The sequence below is a fragment of the Andrena cerasifolii genome, chromosome 16 (assembly GCF_050908995.1).
Source record: "Andrena cerasifolii isolate SP2316 chromosome 16, iyAndCera1_principal, whole genome shotgun sequence".
Lineage (NCBI taxonomy): Eukaryota > Metazoa > Arthropoda > Insecta > Hymenoptera > Andrenidae > Andrena > Andrena cerasifolii.
Window position 1 is genome coordinate 6764179 of NC_135133.1, and position 23977 is coordinate 6788155.

General features: G+C 44.3%; 2 protein-coding genes across 23 annotated transcripts; both read left to right on the forward strand.

Annotated features, from left to right (window-relative positions):
* Positions 1–1055: 1055 nt before the first annotated feature.
* Positions 1056–6839, forward strand: Ago2 (Argonaute 2). 15 transcript variants are annotated; one of them, XM_076828863.1, is made up of 18 exons: positions 1059–1581; positions 1691–1795; positions 1868–1986; positions 2161–2287; positions 2378–2739; positions 2827–3168; positions 3342–3542; positions 3739–3865; positions 4002–4378; positions 4461–4580; positions 4665–4938; positions 5037–5198; positions 5273–5432; positions 5529–5619; positions 5701–5864; positions 5938–6211; positions 6294–6478; positions 6572–6839. In XM_076828863.1, exons 1-18 carry the CDS (start codon positions 1569–1571, stop codon positions 6657–6659), a joined length of 3291 nt encoding a protein of 1096 aa, XP_076684978.1. In that variant the 5' UTR covers positions 1059–1568; the 3' UTR covers positions 6660–6839. The 15 variants fall into 15 exon arrangements, with proteins under 15 accessions (XP_076684963.1, XP_076684970.1, XP_076684968.1 ...); XM_076828855.1 differs by having other exon boundaries at positions 1057–1581; positions 1868–2287; XM_076828853.1 differs by having other exon boundaries at positions 1057–1581; positions 1868–2103; positions 2161–2739.
* Positions 6840–7495: 656 nt separating this feature from the next.
* Positions 7496–23834, forward strand: LOC143377531 (protein FAM13B). Of its 8 annotated transcripts, none has more exons than XM_076828878.1 (12): positions 7496–7642; positions 9739–10605; positions 11017–11255; positions 11378–11759; positions 11852–12095; positions 19991–20167; positions 20253–20394; positions 20474–20704; positions 20784–20981; positions 21064–21717; positions 21805–22052; positions 22128–23834. In XM_076828878.1, the coding sequence occupies exons 3-12, from the start codon at positions 11037–11039 to the stop codon at positions 22339–22341; spliced, it is 2709 nt and encodes a 902-aa protein (XP_076684993.1). In that variant the 5' UTR covers positions 7496–7642; positions 9739–10605; positions 11017–11036; the 3' UTR covers positions 22342–23834. The 8 variants fall into 8 exon arrangements, with proteins under 8 accessions (XP_076684993.1, XP_076684992.1, XP_076684991.1 ...); XM_076828877.1 differs by having other exon boundaries at positions 7496–7638; XM_076828876.1 differs by lacking the exon at positions 7496–7642 and adding an exon at positions 8670–8884.
* Positions 23835–23977: the final 143 nt, after the last annotated feature.

Here is a 23977-nt window from a genome sequence, read left to right on the forward strand (position 1 = left end):
GCCTAAAATGAATATAACCACAACCTACAATTGTCCGAAAATGCATACGTTGACTCCATCATGCTTTTATTGTGGCTCGTATATCCAGCTATCGCTTCAGTTTTGCTATGAATCCACGTTGGCAGTCCTCCCGAGTAGGCGCTATCTCGTATCTACTACCTCAACTAAATTTGTCACGTGACTTGCTATGTATTATCGCCAATATGGCGGAACTCTGATTTGGGAATGTAGTCACAATTTTTCGTTTTTCGTTCTTATATGAGCAGATTTTGGTCTGGGAGAGGTCTCATTCGAAAGAAGAAGATTCAATGCGGAGTGCTCTGCTCACCGTTTGAGTCACAAAACTCTTTTAGTGACCTAAAAATGCTTGGATTCTGCGGGTATATTTTGTCGACTTTTGCTTTACTTTGGACACTGATATTATTACATATCAAAACAATCTCGTTGAACTATGAGCAGAGCGCTCCGCATTGAACCTTCCTCTTTCGAATGAGACCTCGCCCAGCCCCAAATCTGCTCATATAAGGACGAAAAACGAAAAATCCCGAACCCATGTTTCGGGCCAGATTGTGTCGGTATACAGCGCGCTGCATTACCCGTGTCTACCCTAAATATTAAAATATTTGAAATTCTGCGTATATACTTTCGAATACACCACGAGAGGGCGTCTGAACGGAATTCCTATTTAGGAATTGTAAGGTTAGCAAGAACTTGCGAGAACGAAATCCATACAGGCGTCCTCTCTCTGGTATAGTAGAAGGTACCCTAAAATACATAAACTGATGAAATATTTGGGGCGGTTTTTTAACCAATACATATATGTATATATATATATATATATATATCTGTTACGTATACGTCTAATATGATGCTTTTATCCATGCTACACATACAACTATTTATTAAAACCTGATAGAAGCTACGATGTTATATAATAGTAATTTCAAATGCTCCTAGATTAACCATGTGCCAGCGTGTGCCAGGTGTACCAGGGTGTGCTAGAGAAACGAGAATCTAGAAATGTGAAAAGTCATTACTGCCAATTGCTGCCAATAAAAGAATTGGAAAGAGTTATTATGTCAGTTACCGGCAGTTACGCTTTACTCAATGATATTGAAATCCTCATATTTTCTTCTGAAAAATACAATTAGTCTTGAATACCTTGAATCCTTAAATATACTTACATCTCACTGTTGAACACACGTGTTTTACAAGATGTACATACGTTCGTAATTTCTCATAACGAATAGGTATATTGATTTGCTTCATTTCACTATAATCTTTGTAACGTATATGTTGGCAAAACTTGAAACTAGTAGCTACAACGTAATTGTAATTCGCACGGTGATGTCCTGGGTTTTGTGGCTTTTGTGTGAAACGTGACTCATTTATAGCAGAGAGGGTGTTGCAATATCTGCTACGATTGCACGTATATAAGCCGAGAATTCTTTGCATTCTGTCAATTGACGTTCTACGGTGCATAGAAATTGAATTGTTTTTTTCCCAACATCTGTATACCTAAAAGGAGATTGTCTTTATCTTTCGCGAACGATTAACGGCATAACAAGATGACGAAAAAAGGTACTTCATTAGTGTAACGGATTCGGGCAAATATTCATTTCTGCCAAATTTGTTAAACATATTGTAGTAAGTACTAATATTAAGCAAATAAATTTGTTTTGACATACAGGAAATCAAAAGCAAAGGAAAGGTGCCAAACAAGATGCTGCGGCATCTCGTTCACAACAGCAGGAACAACAACCATCTAGTTCACAGCAGCAGCAGCAGCAACCGTCTGGTTCACAGCAACAACAACCACCTGGTCCACAGCAACAACAACCACCTGGTCCACAGCAACAACAACCACCTGGTCCACAGCAGCAGCAGCAGCGACCACTCGGTCCGCAGCAGCAACAACAGCGACCACCTGGTTCACAGCAGCAGCAACAGCAACCACAGGGAGCATGGCAGCGACCACCCGGTCCACAACAGCAGCAGCGACCACCCGGTCCACAACAGCAGCAGCAGCGACCACCCGGTCCACAGCAGCAGCAGCAGCGACCACCCGGTCCACAACAGCAGCAACAGCGACCACCCGGTCCACAGCAGCAACAACAGCAACCACAAGGACCATGGCAGCGACCACTTGGTCCACAGCAGCAGCAGCAACAACAGCAACCACAAGGACCATGGCAGCGACCACCCGGTCCACAGCAGCAACAACAGCAACCACAAGGACCATGGCAGCGACCACCCGGTCCACAACAGCAGCAGCAGCGACCACCCGGTCCACAGCAGCAGCAGCAGCGACCACCCGGTCCACAACAGCAGCAGCAGCGACCACCCGGTCCACAGCAGCAACAACAGCAACCACAAGGACCATGGCAGCGACCACTTGGTCCACAGCAGCAGCAGCAACAACAGCAACCACAAGGACCATGGCAGCGACCACCCGGTCCACAGCAGCAGCAGCAACAACAGCAACCACAAGGACCATGGCAGCGACCACCCGGTCCACAGCAGCAGCAGCAACAACAGCAACCACAAGCACCATGGCAGCGACCACCTGGTCCACAGCAGCAGCAGCAACGACCACCTGGTCCACAGCAGCAGCAGCAACGACCACCCGGTCCACAGAAGCAGCAGCAGCAACCACCTGGTCCACAGCAGCAGCAACAACAACCACCTGCTGCATCTCAGCAGAAACAACAGATTGCGAAAGCCCCAGTAGTATTAGAGGTAATATATATTTAGGAAATCAATATTATTTAAATATCAACACCAAAATTCCGATTATATTACTTTCTTTTTATGTTTCCAACATAGGAGGTCCCAGTAATCGTAAAAAGTACAAGTAGTAAGATTAGTTTGTCAACTGCTATGCAACAATTGTATGTAGACCAAATACCAAAAAGAAGTGGCAGAGTGGGAGGAACAGCGGGAAGGCCAATCACTGTGGAAACCAATATGTTTAGGATCAATTTTGGTTCAATGTTTCAAAAGAACGTCGTACATTACGACGTGGTTATTGATCCAGACAGACCAAAGTTCTTAATGAGGCCAGTTTTTGAGGAATATAGGAAGATGTTTTTTCCAAATAGGTATCCAGCATTCGATGGAAAAAAGAATGCATATAGTGGACAGGATCTTCCTTTTGGTGATCATAGTGTAAGTGATCGATTCATAGTTTATCATTACATCCAATGTTATTCATAGTTTGTGTCAAAATTTCTGTTTTATTTTTGCAGTAGAAAGTTTTATGTTCTTAGATTATTAAAGCAAAACTATTGAGCGTAATATTTTAATTGTACAATTTACATTCAATGTATTCTTTTGCACAGCAAGAGGCTGATGTGAAAGTCTTTGATGTCGAACGTCAACAGGAAAGAACTTTCAAGATGTATATGAAAAAAGTTGCACTTCTAGATTTATCATGGCTAACGAAAACACAGCTTGATACAATCGAGTTTGATAGGGAACAGAAAGGCATCCAAGCTTTGGATGTTATCCTACGTCATGGACCCTTGCATCGTTTTATTCCAGTAAGTTATTTTACAATGTTAATTATTTTCGGAGTAAACTAACTTCAAAAGTCCTGTTAAGCTGAAGCAATACATACATCAGAATTTGATATGGCAATATCTGATAAATTGATATTCCGATTCATTCATTTATTATGTTGCATACATGCATTACTAATTACAAGTTGTAACTTTACTAACTCTAATCTGTAAACAGGTTGGTAGATCACTCTTCCAGCAGCCAGAACCAGGCAGAGTTGTGTCACTGTCAAATGGTTTAGACTTGTGGGTTGGTGTATTTCAATCTGCTGTAGTTGGCTGGAGAACTTATTTGAACATAGATGGTAAGACATAATCACAATTATGTTTAATATCTTTCGAAACCTCACATATTTTTCCACTAATTACTCATCCAATACATACGTATATAAAATTTGCTTTATAAATTTACAATTGTGAATTAATTTGTTTTATAATTAGTTGCACACAAAGGTTTTCCAACACCGCAATCAGTTATGAATTTAATGAGAGAGCTTTGCCAGAATCCGAGAAGTAATACGGAATCACGTCTAAGTCCAGACGAAGTGAAATATAATTCTGCTAAAATCATGAAGTTCTTAAAAGGATTGAAAATTCAGTATGAAATACCTGGGCAACCTAATACTAAACGAACGTATCGTGTAAATGAGTTAGTCGATTGTCCGAGAAAGAATAAATTTTCTTTAGACAACGGCACGTTATCCACGGTGGAAGATTATTTCTCGCAGACCAAGAAATATAGGCTGCAATTTCCTGACCTACCGTGTCTTTGGGTGGGGTCCCGAACTAATCAGAAGAAGATACACTTACCCGTAGAGGTATATATAGTATATAAAGAAAATTTACACTTTACGTTAATATTGCAAACAAGATCGATCGACCTTTATTCATCTTTCACAGTTATGCACAATAGTAGCTGGGCAAGTAACACAAAAGAAAATGGACGAAGTTCAAACTTCTAAGATGATCAGAGAGGCAGCGACCGATACTAACAAACGTAAACAGAAAATTATGAGCGGCGTAAGAATCTTATGTACTTGAACATTATAAATGTTATATGTACATACATGTCTCTGATACGTGACAATGTTAACATGTTTATAGTTCGCAAGTATGAAGTTAAACGAGCAGCCGACTCTGATGAAGGAATTTCATCTTTCTGTACAAGGCGAATTTGAAAAAGTGCCCGCCAGAGTCCTTCAAGCTCCCCAATTACAATACGATCAAAAACGAGTTAACGTGTTCAAAGGAGTATGGCGCGCAGAGAAATTTTTAAACCCATGCGATTTACCAGAAAATACCTGGACTATTTTGTGTTTAGACAGATACGTGCAGGACCGGAATTTATACGAGTTACATGAGAAATTACAACGCGGTGGTTAGTATGTTATGTTGTTACATAAGAATTCTGTTCGATGCGACTACTTAAATCGTATCGTTAATTTAAGGTATAAATTTATCCGTGTTATTCTTCAGGTGCATTTGTTAAAATGTCAATTGGCAAACCGATAACGCCATTTGTCAGCTTAAACATACAAAACAGGAATATTAATGAAGTCTTAAATTACTTTAACGAAAAGAAGAAGCAAAACTTGAGATTGGTAGTGGTAATAATTCCACCTTTAGACACCGCATACAGTAAGGAATACAATTACATATAACTTGTTTAATATCGGAACAGATAGTTCTGTACAGTTGCTTTATATTTGCAGGTCTGGTAAAGCAGATTTCAGAATTGAAAGTAACCGGTGGTGTTGTAACGCAATGCTTAAAGTCTCAAACTTTAAAAAAATTAAGCGATGCAACAATTACAAACATTTTATTAAAGATTAACTCGAAACTTAACGGTATTAATCATACATTTGCCCAACGGTAAAATTTCATCTTTTTCTACCAAATACTTAATAAATTCTTATTTACGCGTAACTGGAACTGTTATGTATGCAAATAAGATATAATTTGTTTTAGGCCGCGTTGCTTAAACGCACCGTGCATGTTAGTTGGTGCGGATGTCACTCATCCATCACCCGACGCTGTAGACATACCTTCGATCGCTGCTGTAACAATCACCCTCAATTATAATATCACAACGTTTCACATCTATCACATATATTTGTTAATTAACATTCTCGTAATACAGGTTGCTGCCAGCCACGACCCTAACGCTTTTAAATATAACATCGAACTGAGACTTCAGTCGCCAAGGGAAGAAATGATTCAAGATCTTGAGAATATTATGCGGAAACAGTTGGTATACTTCTATAAGAAAACAGGACAGAAGCCTTGCAAAATTATCTTTTATCGGTAAATATTATTTAATAAGTAGGATTTTAACAGCGTGCACTTTGATAAACATTTTTGTTTTACGCGTGCACAGAGATGGCGTGAGCGAAGGGCAACTTCCGCAAGTGATGCATTACGAATTATCTGCTATAAAAAAAGCTCTCGCAAAGTTGGACAACTCTACCGAGCATAAAATTCCAATTACGTTCCTCGTGGTTCAGAAGAGACATCATATACGTCTTTTCCCCACTGATGCAAAGAATTCCGACGATAGGAACTTCAACGTGCAAGCGGGTACCATCGTCGACACGGAAATCACTCATCCAACTCACGTAGATTTCTACCTCGTATCACATGCTAGTATCCAAGTACGTCGACATTCAAGTATTACAGTATTCAAGTGCATATAACTTGGATGAATTCATTAACACATGCAACGAATTTTCGCAGGGTACAGCAAGGCCTACAAAGTACAGGTGCATATGTAACGAAAATCAGCTGTCGGAAGATGAGATTGAGCAGCTGACGTATTACCTCTGTCATATGTTCGCACGTTGTACGAGATCCGTTAGCTACCCTGCACCCACCTATTACGCTCATTTAGCTGCGTTCAGGGCTCGCGCATGGATACACAAGTAAGTTTACTCTGCCTACGTGCGTACATATTTCATTTAATTTAATTTCACTTACATGTTTTACTACATATCTATGATTTTATATATGTGCAGTGTTCCTTTAAACATAAGCAACCTACAAGAAGAGCAACTAAGGAAAATGACCATGCAAATGGAAAATTCACCCATGTTTTTTGTGTAGAGACATATGCATCCCTTTATCGCCTTACTTATAAGAAATAACTTTATATTATGCTTTGGGTAATAATTGCTATAACAAACATGTTGATATCATTATAGAGCCATGATGTATTATTTCACCGAATAATTGTACATCTTTCAGTAACAACAATAAAGTCTTTCCCTCTATCGTGTTAGGAAATGATTCGTATCGAAGAATTTTATGTAATAACACAGTTCCCATGTTTATCTAAGTGTATATAATATTCGGTCTAATGAATGTTTGGAAAAAAAAACTTAACACGGCTATTTAGGAATTCATCTGTTGTCGCCCGCACCCGTTACGATGTGCAATTCAGTGATTTAAATTTATTTACGATTGCAGTCGAGATCTTTTTTTCATTGTAATACTAAAGTCAAAATTTAATGGTCTAGGTACTTCTTAATATCGGCGTTACTTATTAGCGAAAAACATAGCCGGGTAGATATAAAATCTATTACAATATTACTAAATAAAACGCGTGGATAAGTATTAATGTGCATGGAACGCAAGAGTGCATGATTGTCGTCTGAACAATCGATTCCCTTTAAACGCACATTGCAACTAATATGGCGCAGTCTGCTTGAGTGCTGGTATCGCGGACACGATACTCCTCGAATAATTCGATTGCATTTCCTAAATCGAGCTCTAAAGATTTCATTGCAATTAATTTCGTAAAATAGAGACCGAGTACCGAAGCTTTACATTATGTGTTCGTGCGCTTACATACAATATTTCGCTGTGTGAACGTAAATTTCATCGATCGGTGGACGGTTTATTTTTCGTGCTTTCTGATCTTTTGTGCACTGTGCAGTTCACCCGTGACAGGTTAATTTCCAGTAATGGAGTTCGCTTTCATCGACGTTCTTTATCTGTGGATAATTCACAAGTTTTGAAGGGAACGAAGATCATCGAGTGACTGCAACAGAAAGCTGAAAACGTATCTCGGCGGCAGTAGGTGGTAGGTATGTTAAACTTGGTCGTCATTATTTTCGTCCAAATGCTACGTCCATTTCCCATTCGTTTGATATTCGCAAACCTCGCGGGTTTTCCATCTATCCCTAAATATCGTTGCATTCAGAATATAATTACAATACATATGCGTATTCCAATGAGGATAGTGACAGTTCATAATCTTATAAGTATCGTGGTCAGCATTAACCTAAACGCAGCAATATAAGCCGATAGTATACTACAATGTAAAGATGTATGGCGATTGGCGATGGAAATGGAAACGTCTGGTGCGCACGAGTATCCTAATGGTCGTGTAAGTGCATTGCTACAAGGGGTCATTGCACGCGTACTTATGCTCTATTCTTGTTGATACGGCAGATCGCGGACAGGAACGCATCGCGTTATGCAGATCGTTCGAGTAACGTGTTACCATGGCCATAATATTTCCACTTGAAGTGTCTCTAGAATTGGTCATAACAATTTCAAAGTATTCGATTTATACTTTTATATACCAAATGACCCATTTCTTAATTTTGCTCCCCGTTTGCTATACTATTACAAGACTTGCGTAGAATAATTGCTCAGAAAGTCTGTATGTAATGTAAAATTCCGAGGAGAGTTCCATTCATGGAACTCGTCGGCTCAATGGGGCTTTGAGAACTTTCATGATTACATATTCCCTTCTAAAAGCTCTATGCAAACTATGACATCTTATATATATATATATAAGATATATATATAAACACAAGGGACTACATACATACATATATATATATATGTAGTCCCTTGTGTTTTTCGTCTCGGTGATTCCTCCTCTCTTGTCCTTTCACTTTTACATCCTTTCCTCTTTCCTGGGTGCCTCCCATTTTCTTTTTTCCCGTCTCTCTCTTTCTCTCGCTCTCGCTCTCTGCTCTCCTTCCGTCTCTGTTTCCCCAAACGATTGCTTCACATGACCAGAACGGTCTATTGATTCTTGGAGGCAGTGCATGCGCCCTCGTCCTCGCGATATCTGCTGCCAAGGGGGTATTATAGGTACGCGGACACGGTGGGAGCATCGTCGAGTAGCGTTGGCCAGCAACGAAGACGCGGAGGGGCTGTCGCGGTTACACAGTGACGAAAGGGGGTGAACGAAGGGAGAATCTAGAGATTCTAGACAGTATCGCGGTCGTGGGAATTCAATATCGCTCCGTGTGTCAGCCAGTGCACGAACTAATACGATCGTTATGAGCATCGTAGTTTCCTCGAGGTACACGGTACATATGTATACTGTTCGTTACTCCCTGTAGATTAGTTGACGCGTTCAGGGACCTCGTTTTTCAACTGCGTCGTGGTTTGTGCTGCTACACCGGGCCAGTATCTTTCGAGAGTTCAGAGGTGTAGTGAACGGGAGCGCCTGTATCATTCGTCCATTGGTTGTTTACACTTAGTACACGATTTACTGTTCCTGCGTCCCGCTTGTTATTGGTGATGCCCTTACTTCGCCGCGAGGTGATCGCTACGCAGCACGACGACGTTTCTGTATGCGCTTTTTCGTCCGTGCCATAAATATTCTCCTGCTAACTATCCCGAACTAAACCCAGTGCATCCGAATTTATTCGAGACGCGACGCGACGCGATGCATCGGTCGATCTCTGCTATATCCGTTCTGATTCGGATTTGACTTAAAGTAAACAATATTGTTAAGCGTTTCGCGTTGCGCGTCGCCTCGTGTCATAATCAATCGCCTCACCGACGAATCTTCCCCGAGGACGCCGATTATTCTCTTCATAGCTCGCGAAGCGAATTGAACGCTTCTTCCATTGCATTCTCTGCAAAATATCGATCGTTTACGTTGCGTGGTACAGCCCGCGCTGTAGGTGTATATAGCGAAGTGCGAAATTAGGCGAGACGCGAGTAAAGCTGCACATTGGCGAGCAGAAGTACATACAAGTACAGACACGATTTTATTCGAAACGGCCTATTTTAACGTAGGAAATTGCATTTCCTCGCACCAGTTTGGTATCCATTGGCGGCGTCGTCAGGAATGTTTGTTTTCGCGATGGCGCATGGCAAACCGGGCAAACTACGGTGCCCTAGGTATTAACGAGAAGGTTCGCTCTGATTTCAGAAGGCAGCTGGAGTAAAATCTCGAGGAGGCACGTGGACCATGCCAGGCCGAGGAGCGAAGTGGTGACCTAAAACCCATCCTCGGCTCTGACCCTCGATGCTTACGCTACGGCTGGTGTCGACTCATTTCTTGAAGCAGCCATAGGCAGTGCCCTTCGCCTTCTAGAAAGGGCTCGATGCGATGTGCCGTGATAGGGACATGAACCCAAAACTAATCCAGTCAAACGATCTATTTCTAACATCGCATTCGTTGCCGGCGTCGGCTTAAAAGTTATTACGTTCTTAGGGAGTTCCGCGCGTGCACGTCGACGAAGGACACTTCTTCGCCGGCCAGTTCTTTCTTTCGAGAATTTCTTACCCGCCCGTTCCTCTGTTTCCCGCAATCTGCCCGCGTTCGCCCCACGCTTCGTTCCTTGCCCCGCGTTTAAACATTGAGCAGCCCCCCCGGTAAACTGTCCCCGCGTGAAACGAAGACGACAGGGAGGGGGTACCAGCGAGACCCATTGCCAGCGAGAGAATCCCAGCGCGTTACCGAAATCCTGATTCTCTTCGGGAGAGTGATGTTCGGTGATGTATGAGGGGAAAAAACAGCAAAGACTGTCTAGGAAACATCATTGGACAAGATACGCAAGTCGTCCGTCTGAATTGAGCGCGGCGCGACCACCACGACGACGACGAAGACAACGACCACGAGGAGGAGTCGGTGGAGGACGGGGGGGGCAAGGTCGAGGACGGCGGCGTGAAGAGGAACAACGGTAACGGCAACGACAACGAGCAGAGGAGAAACCGGCAGAAGACGTAATCGGGGCTAGCTTCCAGACTGAACTCCATTTATTTCAACCTGTGGAGGGTCGCGAGGGAGTGCATTGTGAGTCAGCCTACTCTTTCTAACGATTGCTTTGGCCGTACTCGGTAAACGTTTACGACGGACAATGGATCGTTGAAGCCTGCACGCTCGCAACCCGCGTACTTTATTTACGCCGACCAGAGGGACGGACCGTGGTCGTTCTTCCCGGTCGCATGAAATCCGTCGCAACGGGAAAAGTTTATCGATCGAGACCCGCTCTTGAGAGAAAGTATTAAATTGCCGACACCCATTGTTCGGCGGACGGCGTTGACTGATCGTGGACGGTAGACGCCGCGCTGGTGGCATCCCCCGCTAGAATGCTAGACTTACGATTCTGAGGCGCGGTCGAGCGTGTAAATCTGAAAGTAACGTGGCCAAACGTGGTTGCCGATCGAAAATCCAAACGTTCCAAACGCGTCGCCCTCGGCATAGGTAAGACGATAGCCTGCTTAATGGGAATAGAGAAAACCATTGGTGTTTGTCGATTTGATCAGTGCGGCGGTGGGTCGCGGTGTAGGCAAAGTGGGATGAGACGCCCTCAGCAAGAACATCATCATCACCATCACTACAACAACCACCACCTCCACCACAGCCACCACCATCATCACCACCATCACCACCATCATGGATCTTCCGCGAGCCCCACGCGTTCCCGTCAAATTCACGACAAGGTAATCATCAACCTCGTACAATCTATATTCTATGTTAAGCGTCGCGACACCGCTGTTACGTGGAGTAGGTAATTATTGGTCGCGCGACTGTTTAATTAAGTTACCCGTGTGAATCTTGCAAGGACGAGTCCCGTTTGGCAAAAGTGAAACGGGTCCTGGCGATATCGCTGCTGGGGCGTAACGTAGGCTCGTCCAAGATCTTCGGCGCTCGGCTGGACTCGGTGGAGTCGTACCTCGACACCGGCGTACCTTTCGTGGTGCACCGACTCTGCAGCTACATCGAGGCTCATGGGTTTCAAAGCGCCGCCGTGTTCCGGCTGTCCGGCGGGAACCCGAGGCTGGCCGAAAGATTGAGGGCCTCGTTCGAGAGAAGAGGAGATGCCGACTTGGAGGCCGCCGCCTGCCCTCCCACCGCGGCCACACTTCTTCGGCAATACCTGAAAGAATTGCCGCAACCTGTTGTACCATCCGCTATCGTCGCCAGGCTGCTGGCTGTTCATACTCGTGAGCATCCGTCGCATAACAATCATTTTCAGTTCGTTGTCCATATCACCGGCATTGTGCTCATAGAGCACCGTGGACATTTTCGTTTGCAGAGCATTACGCCAACGACCACGAGTGCTGGGTCAATTCGACCAGAGAGGCCCTCTCGGCCCTGCCACCCTCTCACTACCGTCTGTTCGGCTACTTGGCCATCTATTTGAGCAAGTACGAAGCCAGGCATGGGCGCAGCGCCGGCGTTTGCGGCGTGTTCGCGCCCGTGATTCTACCTCACGTCCCACCTGCCACCATACTGCTTCGGGACATTCTGGCCGAGGCGCCGGTACTCTTCCCTGACTGGTGAGTCGCACCGATAAGATATCGTAATCTTCGCAGTCTCCGTCCCACGGTGCTGAAGTCTGTGACGTTATTGGCTCGCTGGGGCCCCGGCACGCTAACGTTGCGTAAAATCTATTAAATCGCTGGAAGGAAAGCTTGTTTGGGGCGGATCGGACGGCCGTGGCTGACTTTGTTGACCAACGTGCAAGGCGGATCCGATTACTGCTCGTAGATATGCATCGGCCGCGTTAGCTGTTACATAAGACACGGCATATGCGCGCTTCTAACGGTATAGTAGGGGAAAGTATATTTGATAACCGGCAGCAAAATATGTCGTGGCATCGCTTCTCCGTCCGCAGGGAAGTCAAGCTTCTGGCTGAATGCTTTTGTGCTCAACAGGCCTTTTCATGACTTTTGCATTAAAGCGCACAGTATACGTTAAATCCCGTCCTCCTCGAGCAAGCACGTACTTTTTTTTTTAAAAAAAACATCTCATTTTTCCACGGAACGCGTAGAACGTGCAATGTCCCGAGCTTAAGGAGACATTCTACTCTCTCGGTCGAAAAATCCACCACTTTTCGGTGATGGTTTTTATAATGAAATACACGCTTAACGTTTTCGAATTTCGGGGGGTATATTGTACCACTCTTGAAATACAAGAAGAAATCTTTGTTGTTTGTTTATTTTACTTGTTTTATTGAAATATTTCGCAGGGAGGTTGGCGTTTTCGGAATTGCTGGCGGTTGAAATTTCGGTCGACTGGATCATCGGAAACAGAGTAAACCAGACATATTTTTAATTTGCAGGAGTATGGCTATCTCGCTAACCACAGGTATCTTAAGATTTTCTAATATTTTCCCGCACTTTATATCTATTAAACAGAAAAGAAATGCCCCTTTCGGTACTTTCGACTTTGATCGACTCCCATTTTAATAATTTTGGTTCAAAATTGTTCTTTCGTGGAAAGCGAGATAACCGCACTCCTGCGAATTACAAATATGTTTGGTTTTTTTATTTCCGATGATCCAGTCGTCCGAAATTTCAACCGCCAGCAGCTCCGAAGCCGCCGACTTCACTGCGAAATATTTAAGTAAACAAATGAAATAAACACACAACAAAGATATTTTCTGATGCTTCAAGAGTGGTGGAATATACCCCCCGAAAATCGAAAACGTTAAGTGTTTATTTCATTATAAAACCCATCACCAAAAACTGTCCGATTTTTCGGCCGAGAGAGTAGAACGTCCCCTTAAAGGTACAGCACAATTAGGGCGCAATTATGAAACCATTATCCCACGGTTAGCTGTAGACGAGGCTAAATCGATTGGTGAGCCTCCCACGCACCTGTTAGCGCGTGCCGAAGGTGTTTGCTCCGAATTCGGTGGCCCGCCAGCTCCCATGCACCGCTCGATTCAATCTACCCAAGCGGGTACGATTTTACCGCGGCGAAACTACCGAAACACGCAAAACCGACCTCGAACGATCGATATGCAATTTCCGATTGCCCGGCGATCTCCGCCGGGCGTTTCATTTTAATTGATGATCGCGAGGTGAAATTTTAGCTCGCGGAAACTTTCACCGGGCTTCTAAGCGCGTGCATCGAATTCTCATCTAATCGCCGACGGTAGTTAGCGGAATTTACCTGTCTGCAGGATCATTCGCTAGCCACCCACCACCGGCGTCTGCACCTAATCGTATCGCTCGTCATCCTGTTAAGAATCATGCGCCAGGCTAGACCTTGGCCTTGTTTAAATAATCCAAAGTTGACGGGGCGTTCTTGAGGAACTGTCGATATGCACATATGCGGTTCGTTTCGTTCCGCGCTTACATATTTCTCGATCGACGCGGCGTCCAAGTACACGGAAACGCGCCACTCGCATATCAATATCGCGGATGGTGTGCTCGTAACGTGCTTCTCATAATGGGAAAAGGGCGCACCGACGACCGATCGATAGAATTATTCAGCTCGTCTCGGCCTGTTTCTGTGTCACAGTAGCGAGCGGCATTGATCGGGGAATGCTTGCCAGGTTGTCTAAACGCTAATCGGTGAATTCGACTTGGCGAGTCGCGAACGATTTTAAGAAACAAGCCGCCCCCGCTCCGCCTCTCACAGGTGGCGAACGTAAAGGCAGATCCGATCGGTTTGCTGGCGCGTCGATAGGTAACGCGATATTTCTGGCTTACCTAACGAAGAATTTCAATCGCAAATTTCTCAGCGGAGCGACGTCACCGTATCGTCTACGACATACATATGCATACTTCAGATAGGAATTACGACACACAATGCGACGCGCCGCCTCCGATTTCTGGCAATTTGATCGATGACACCGCTGTCACGCGACGCGTCCAAAGATAAAGTTAACGATTAAAACCAGATACCTGCCCCCCCCCCCTCCCCCCTCCCTGCTATCGATTGCATCCATCCATGCGGCAAAGCTAGAATTAAATAGTAACACACCGTCGCCGATCGAGATGCTTTCTCCGCTTGTGCATACATCGATATCTTAATGGTACAGCCTGTGTAAGGAAAACTGGCGTTTCTCCACCATCGCCGAGATAAATAAATATTAACAAGGGCCTATTCTCGGCACGGGTCACGACGGTATCGACGTTATTTTTATAACGCGTCGTCACGTTCACCTCGCAGGCGTAAACGTCCCTTCTTTTTTTTTTTTATATCGAGTTTAAAACAAAAGTGTATATCGGTGCATGAGGCGACCTTGACATAGGCGGAGTTCTGGGTTAATATAGTATCGCACGTCGCGCTGTAACAGCGTAACCATCCTCGGATGCTCTAGCTAAAATCCTGCTAACTTCTCCGGCAAACTGCGCGGTTACCCAAAGTTTTCTGAGTAGCAGCTACGAGATCGTGATATTCGACTGACGCAGAATTCGTGACTTGCGTAAGGCGAATGTCCCAATTTCTGCTCATTTAAGAGGGAACTCGTCATAAAGAGGGTGTAAGAAATTTGTCTGTGATGAAAATTTGCAGAGTAACTGATTAATTGTTTAATAATACATTGACCAATTCAGAAACTATTTAAGAAAGAGTATTTCTGCTCATGAAAAATAGCGATGTATGTATTGCCTGAATTATTTTGTTGCAACTACAGCACAAACGTAACGCAGATAATAATAAGAAAAATACGAAATGAGCAGAAATGGGGACATGAGTAGAAATTGGGACATTCACCTTAGTGATGTGCGATATTGGTCCCAACTATCGATAATGCTTATCAATAGGTATATATTTTTTCGTTCAATATCGATACATGAAATGTATCATTCAAAAAGTAACGATATTGCTAATATCGATACGAAGATCGTATGAATTTACCAATTAAAAAATAAGCTACATACATTCAGGAGAATATTATTTTTGATTAAAAAGAATTTTCCAAGATAACAATTTTTATGTAGTACCATTAAGAAATTACTTTATTTAAATTAAGATTCAAAAGTACTACAATGAAAACAGGTAATCTACTTTCCAAATCATACTTATAAAGGAAACTAGAATTTTTATTTTAATAAGAAATACCATAGGCACCATTTAATATAAAAGTATGAAAAGGAATTACTGAATTTTACTTAGACGCAGTAATTTGAAAATTACGCCGAAAGAAGGTGCAACAACTATTATCGATATTTCGAACAAAGTTATCGACACCTGCAATTATTAGCGTTCGAAATATCGATAAAAAAAATATCGAAGTATCGACATGCAAATATCGATATGTACAGTAAGTAATCGATAAATATCGCGCATCGCTAGACTCGCGAAAGATCGCGAACCCGCCCCGACGGATCATACGCGTGAGTCACGCGCGTATTTTCGCGCACCTTGAGTGTTCCCGAGATTCATAGCTGTTCCTGTTCACCCTGAACGCGACGATCACCCTCGATCGGAGAAAGTTAAAAGAAATCTCTCCTCTGTGTAGGAGCAAGCGTAGGAAAATTCCAGAGCCCTTAACCTTCGAGCTACTTTCCCGCGGCGGCCGGTGCGACTCACCATTCGCCGGCGAATTAATTTGAATGTTTATAACGCGACTCGCCGAGTCGCCCGACGAGTTTTAATACCCGGGCTCGAGCAGAACTTTCCGTGGCCACGGACCGCTGTGATTCTACGCGAAATTTATCGATCCCGCGAATGAAATGATATGATACGATATCTGCACGGAGGTGTGCCTTTACGCGCAGTCAATTGCAAACGTTCGCAGCTGTTGCCACGCTTTGATCTCAATTTGGCCGCGATATCGCGCGCTAACGCATTCGAAAGCAGTCACGAGTTGCCGTGTCTAACAGCATCCTCCCATGCATTCTGTGCATGTAGTCGTCCAAGGCGCTGATCCAGCAATGACGTAATCTTCCCTAATAGACCCCCGTAGCTCCCGTCGATCTCCTACAATGTATACACGTGTGTTCAGCACGGATACCCGGAATCGTTGCAGTGTGTTTTCTGTGTCCGTATTCGAGGGAAGAGCCGTTCGGCGATACGTACTTACGTGCAAGCCGGTTTCAGCGGAACCGCGCGTGCCTCTGCCAACGAAAATAGTCCGAGGACCAACCGCGTTCTCGCCTCACGACTACAACCGGGGAACCTGCCGTTTGGTGTACAAATCGAATCTTCGATACGATTAACGTGTCTTCCTCTACGTACTATACGACCTTTGGCTTCGCTGCGACCTCAATCATTGCTGCGCGGTTCGACGAGCTTCGTTAGGAATTAGCTCTGCACCTTGCAGCGCGCGTTGTCGCTCGGAGAACGGCCATTAAGTATTTTTTAAAGCATAGGATTTATGGAATCGAGACTTTAAAAAATGCAGTTTCCCCTCGATGTGCGCCCGTGCATCTTATCGCCGGAGAGTTTACAGTGTAGCTCCGCGCTAAATGTACGTACATCACCGACCAAAAATAACGTCGTTGACGTCAAGATGCCAAATGTGCTGATCGCAAGGTGCCTAAGTGTCGAGTAATGCGAACCATCCGCCGTTGGTCGATATTTCACGCAAACAGATGGTCGTTCGGAGATATTAAGTAACCGCCGCACCGGTCTTACTGGTCTGACTGAACGATCTAATTGGTATTAGCCGAAACATTCTGGAGATCCTCGAGGCTCGGCAGTGTTATCTAACAGTCACCAGGAACTAGTATCACAGTTCATGTCATTTCTTGAAACGTACAGCTTATGCATAGAGATAGTCGCTGCACTTAACCGTGAGACTGCCGGCGGAAAGAACAAGTTCTGAACCGGTTCTGCGATTTTGTTTCCCTCGGTGCACCATAAGAAATTATGCGCGTGGTTCACGGGCACCGTCGGCACTTGGAGAGAAAATACATTATTTAAGAGAGAAAACGTAAGTGCCGGGGAGTAATGAGTGATGTTTTTCTTAATGGAGGGCAATCGTGAAGCGTGCGAGCGTTATCCTTTGCTTTCGGAGGAGTCGGAATAAGAATCGAACGCGAGGTTGGTCGTCGGCAGTAATTACTCGAAATTACGGCTTCCTTGCAATGGAGAGGCGCCAGAATAAAGAAAGGGTTTCCATTCGGTAGATCGGTGTTGTCACGTGCGTCCACAGGATACATAGCGACAGAAGTAGCGGCGTTAGCCGGCAGCCGACGCGGACCAATCAGCGTGTCAGACGCAGCCTCGGGTTATTGGTGGGGATAGGTCGGGTGCTGCCGCAGTCTGATTTCCGACGTGGTCGCGGTGGTCGAGCGTCACAGCACGTAGGCATTCAAAAGCGTTTCGTCGGTTAATAATAATCTTGGAAACGGGACGGGGTATATAACTGACACGCTCGCGGGCGCGAGACTCTGCGAAATCGTTGTCCACCTTGGCCCTGGCGCAAGTTTCCGACCGAATTTGTAACGCGGCTGTTATGCGGCACATGTAATATCATCGCCCGTTCGTGTGAACAACGCGTGGCCGTTCTAAAACCGTATCCATTGTGTATACCGGCCGACCGAGTACAATCTCTTGCCTAGTCCTACGAGCAGGCGACCATAAATGTTCCATCGAATCACCGAGAGACTTGTCTTCGCGCCGGTGGTCCGCCATTGGAAAAGAAAGTTGGTGTTCGTGATTACATGAACGGCTGCTACGGGGCAAGGGATTCGCGTACCGTAAGTAGCTTTCCCACATATTTCTATACAGCAACCAGCTACTTCAGCGAACCGGTATATGCATACCTTTTCGGACGATTCTCATTCACTGTTTCACCGGTGAAACATTCGGTGAACGTGGATCAGTTTGTAAGGCGTAGTTTGCCTTCGTTCTGGGGGCACGCGTGTTTTCTCCACACCCTGTGTGTTCTATGGAGCATCCTGCTTGCTCCGAGGCTAACCCTCTTAAATGATGCAACCGGCTTCTACGTATTTAACGAAAGACGCCACTTTGTACAGTTACGAAGAAACTTTATCGACCAACTCAGTCCGCAAAGGTAAAAAGTTTGCCGGCTTCTGGCGGTCTTCGATTGAATTATGTATTTTAATCGAACGGTTGTCGATTTGTTACTTTCGTGGCATTTATCGACTCCGCCATCGATACACAGAACGACTTTATTGCTCGAAGCAGCCTAGCTCGCGACAAATTCCTCCTCTCGATCCGTTTCCTTACGAAGCGGAGAACATTCGAATGTGTTAATTTATCCGAAGCGTTGAAAGTTATTTCGCGACGAGACGAGGGGGGGAAACAAAGTTGACCGGAAAAAGCACAATAAACCGCGCAGCGACGTGACCTACCTCACTGTTCACTCGAGTTCTCCACGCCGTTTCCCCCCAATGCCAATCCATCGATCCAGTGTGGCTACCCCTTTCCTCCCGTGGAAAACGCGATCCGTCCGAGTGATTCTAAAACTTTCCAATGGTGCTCGGACTAAAAGTAGAATATACGACGGAAATATAAAATCTCGATCGGAGGAAGATGCATTTCACGTTCGCGAACGATCGCGAGGATGATCGACGCGTGGATATCGATAAAACCGATCGCTCATCTCTTCCCATAATCGAAAGGTGACAGAGACGCAACTCCGCGACATATCGCAACCGACGTCTAGCTCGATCAGTTTTATAATTAACGCTGGCCGCATCTGTTTGCCGGGGGAATCGCGTCGAATTACAGGCATAAATTTACAGGTGACAGGGGTTAATCACGGCGCGGTATCGATGGCGGTGGCGCATTGCGTTAAAATCCGATTTCCGCCGTAGGATCCCACGGCATTTCCCTCTCGTTTTTCGACACGTTTCGACCTATCGCTGTCTTCTTTCGCCTGGGCTGTTTCGTAACCAATTACCGCGACGCAAATTGGATTAAAGAGGCCGACCGATATCGGCGTCAACGTTGCTCGCTTCGTTAATTTTTCTATGGATTCCGATCGAACCGGTCCTGAGTGGCGTGGCAGTGGAATTTTCCGACTGCTTTGGCGAGCGAGAGGTTAAAATGGAACTGTTAACATGTGGCGAAATACGGTTCCGGTCATTCGAGGAACCAACGCGAAAGGCAGTGTTACCCGATTCATTGCATCCTTCTAGTGTTTGAAGCAGAGTACAGATCTATATACTGATTTTAGTGTAATCGCGGGGAAATGAATGTATCCACGCCAACGGCTCGGTTTTGATAGGATCGGCTTTGTGTAGAAATAAATACTATTGCGAGGACCGGTGACTCACCGCGAAAGCATTTACGCTCTGCAGTTCGTTCACTACCACATAGAGCTGGTTTCGTGACACAACGTGGAGCACCGGGGGGAGGGGGGTAATCCTTTTATTCACGTTCATAAGCGCCGTACCCTGAAAGTCTCTGGGTTAATGATTACCTCGCGCAAAATGAACATCGCTCTAGAGTCTAGACGAAGGTGGTGAGAATGGAGAGCGGAGAATCCCGGAACTGTAGGCTCGTTCGATTGTGTTCGCAGCATCCGTGATAACGCGGTGAACGGCGTGATCCCTGCGAGTGACTGTAAGATCTGCAAGGACGCAAAGGACGAACCAAAGGATTGCGAAGGCGGCAGCGCGTCTCTGCTTTGCGCGCTGAAACCGCGTAAGCGCAAGGAACGTCGCGAGTCCTGCTGCCAGGAACGAAAGCTGATAAGGTGCGTGCCTCCCGATTCAAGTAAAGACGATTATTAATTATCCCGTATCTCCAGTCACTTACGGAATCGATCGAACTTGTTACAGAAGCAGCAGCGAGGAGCGCGTTCTTGAGAGCACTTCCGAGACCGCGGATACGATCAGACGCGTGAGCAGTCACGAGGATTTCAATAGCGAGGAACATCTGCATATCTTGTCTCAGCTCGGACACGAGATGGGCCACGGTGTGGTGAGTTTAATTCCGTAACGTGTTTACTCGAAACTAGCGGAACAGTTTTGTAAGTTGATCGGTGGCTATTCATTCGCAGAGGTGCGGAGGTCTTCCTCTGCACGAAAGGACAAACGTTTCACCGATATCGAGGAAGGTGCCGCCAGTTCCATCGCTCTGCGAAACCACCCTGGAGACTGAGAAGTTCGAATGCGACGCCGAAATATTGAGAAGCAGCGAACGTTTCAGTAGAAGCATCACACCGAGAGGGAGGAGGCAGGCACGGAGGAGAAGAGTGCACAAAGTCGTAGACACGGAGAGCTCCAGCAAGGTAAAACACGAAACGTTTTCGGATTTATTATTCTCGGGCTTGAGATTCCTGAATAAATCGTATGAAATTCTTTTGTTAGGAAAACGAGGAAGAAGCTGACAATATTTACGTGTCGTCCAGTCCGCATAGTCGAAATGGGTCTCCGGCTCAGAGCTTTTTGGAAATGCTAAGCAGCGGCCCGAGCCGATCTCCCTCGCCAGCTCGCCCGCCAACCGTTGATCACGAAGATTTAAACAATCCTAGTTTAACGAACTGGACTTTCCAGCGGCAAGAGAATGTTAGTAACCATAGTTGAAGTTTGATTTTCTGAGCTAGATACTAAGAATGTACAGCACGTGGATGATGGGTTTTTTTTTTAGGGGGAAGCCGGGGACGCTCGAGTAGAAGCTATGCTCTCGCCAAGAAATTCTTTGTTATTGCCCAGACGATTTTATTCTGAAAACGAAGTGCAGCCCAGTACGCCAAATATCGCGGAGCTTGGATTGAAAAATCTAACGAAGCATATAAATGGATTGAAGAAGAAGATAAAGAAATACGAAGATGAGTTCGAAGGAAATTTTGGTTATCGGCCCAGCCATTCGGATAAAATGAGCAACAGAGATATAAAACGATTATGCACGGAGTTGAATAAATTGCGGAAGGAACATAAGCTCTTAAAGGAAGATCCAGTTGGCGTGCTACTAGCCAATGCGAATAACAAAACACGGACGTCGAGCAATAGCCCTACCAATAACAATAATAGTCAAGAGAAGTCTAGAGCTACGTCGATGGAAGAAATGGTAAGAGAGATAGAGAAGAAACTTAGCGAGAAGCGAGTAAAATATAACAGACCCGACAATATGGAAGAACTCACTTACGAACAACTGATTGATGAAAAAACGGCCGTTCAGAAAGCCTTGCTTCATATTGAAAATTCCTTCGGTAGACCCGTCTCTAAAGAAGATAGGGCTGTTGTCCGACCTTTATACGATAGATACAGAACCTTGAAAAGACTACTTATCAGAGCAGGAGTGGTAGGTCTTGTAACATCTATGATGTAACAGTTGACGAAGCAAAATAACGAATAATTGTTTTATCTCGAACGATGTATCTGCTTGCAGTGTACAAATAAAGATAGTGTTTCCGAATTGGCCACCATCTTGGAGCACGAAGCAATGGACTTCACGTCGTCCAATGTACCTAGCAATCCATCTGACACGGAGAGAAGAGCCAGCGAACCGGATATGTCACACAGAGGTATTTTAGATTGCATTGAACCGGTAGAACAATTGCAAACCGACAGCGATAGCCAGCACAGTAGTAGCGAAGGAAGTCGCAGCAATAATGAAATCCTTCACGCGCTTCCACAGTGAGTCTCTTTTATTATATTCATTGACAACTTCTCGCGCGGACATACTAACGAAATCCATTCATTCGATTTCAGAGAAGAATTATTGGTTCAGCAGAAATTAACCAGGGAAGAGAAGAAACGTCTTCGCCGAGCTCTGAAAGAATTAGAAGCACAGTTTGAAGCTCGTGCTGGTCGCCGAATGCAAAGGGAAGATCGTGGCCCGCAAGTCATTACCGTTTACGAGTCGTATAAACAGTCCAAAGCAAAACTTCGATTGATCGACGCTCTTATAGCTAAAAACGCTTGACGCAGTATCTAATTGGCCCTTTGACAGCTGCTTACAGGGCAACGATAGAAACCCAGGGCATCATGACACACGTGAAACGTGCACAGTAGTCGCTATACAATCAATCAATCACATTACATTCACGCAGTTTAAAAATGTCTGTGCAATAGGAATGCGAAGCAAAAGCATCTGGAAATAGCAGCATTGGAATAAGATATGTGTAATGATTTCAAGATATCAGGGAACCAGGAAAGCATGGAGATATTTTCTGTGTTAATGGCAATCGATATTGTTCCTCGAAGGTAAGCATCTTCGCAAAGTCGAATTTGAAAAGCAAGTACAATGAATTTGCAAGTACATTCATTCGTGACTTTTTAATCCCTTTGTTTTTACCGTTAAATGTTACCGAATACAACGCCGATTCTCTTGATCGAAGGATTTCGAGGAACGATATTGTTTGTTGCGATCGATATCATTTTGATGAATCTCCCGTCTTGGGAGACTCCTTGGAATACACATAATCTCATAAAGTGGTATTATACGATAGTAAATGATATGAATCCCATCGGACTAGCTCTTTGAACTCTAAGCACTAATAGTTAGAAACTAATGGTGATTACATGGCAATTTTAATACAGCAGAAGGATCCTTATTTCACAATATCTATTAAGTCATTGCAAAATGTCTCAATATTGTACGAGAGACGACTTAGCTTTATGAAATATTTCATTAGAAGAAAGAACACACGCAAGCGATATGCTAATGACTTGTGCCATCAGAAATTTTATACGTACTTTTACTAATGCCATCTAACATTTCTATCATTTTAAAATAGACGTTTGAAAAATGTACTTCTTCCTGTTTTATAACAGTTGCATACTTGCATTGTATCGTATCATGGACATATGATTTATTCTATACTTTTCTACGTTCACGCATTTATATACGTTTATCCTAATGCTGAACAAGTACGAAATGACAGAGGAACAGAAAAATGTTGCTACGGTGTATGTGCATTGTGCATACATTTCTTACTATGATTCAAGAGATTCAGAGCACATTCAAGAGACATACACACGCATGGAGAAAATGACAATGACAGTCACGGACTTGTATTATTATGAAACAGCTTTCATAATTGTGGCAAATATAACGAGTATCTCGGATATTTCTTTTTCCATTTTTTCTCTTTTCTTGTTCTTATAATAATAGCGAGGAGTTGCTGCTTCGTTTCATATAACGATTGTGACACTTAAACTTATATTTCTTCAATATCGATACGTGAGACGCACGGTGTTAATGGAGGAAACAGGTGTTTGGATTGTATATCTAAAATTAACATGTTTATTTTATCTTCGGAGATAAAATTACAATCAGACGCAATACCGGGATTAAAGAACGTATCTGTGGGGTTATTTGTAATGTAAGTACCTTGTAAGAGATATCACATGTTATAATTGTAGAGTACTATAAACTGTTACAGTCTTATAGCGTATTAAACATATTCACTAAAAGCTCGTTGATTTTTGCGTTTTATATCTGTTTGCGCAAGTGAAATTTTAAGGCGATCAGCCTGACGCAACAGGACTTTAGAATTTCTGTAAGCGACAGCCTTAAAATTCAACTTGACGAAATCTCAAACGAGGGTGCTAATAAC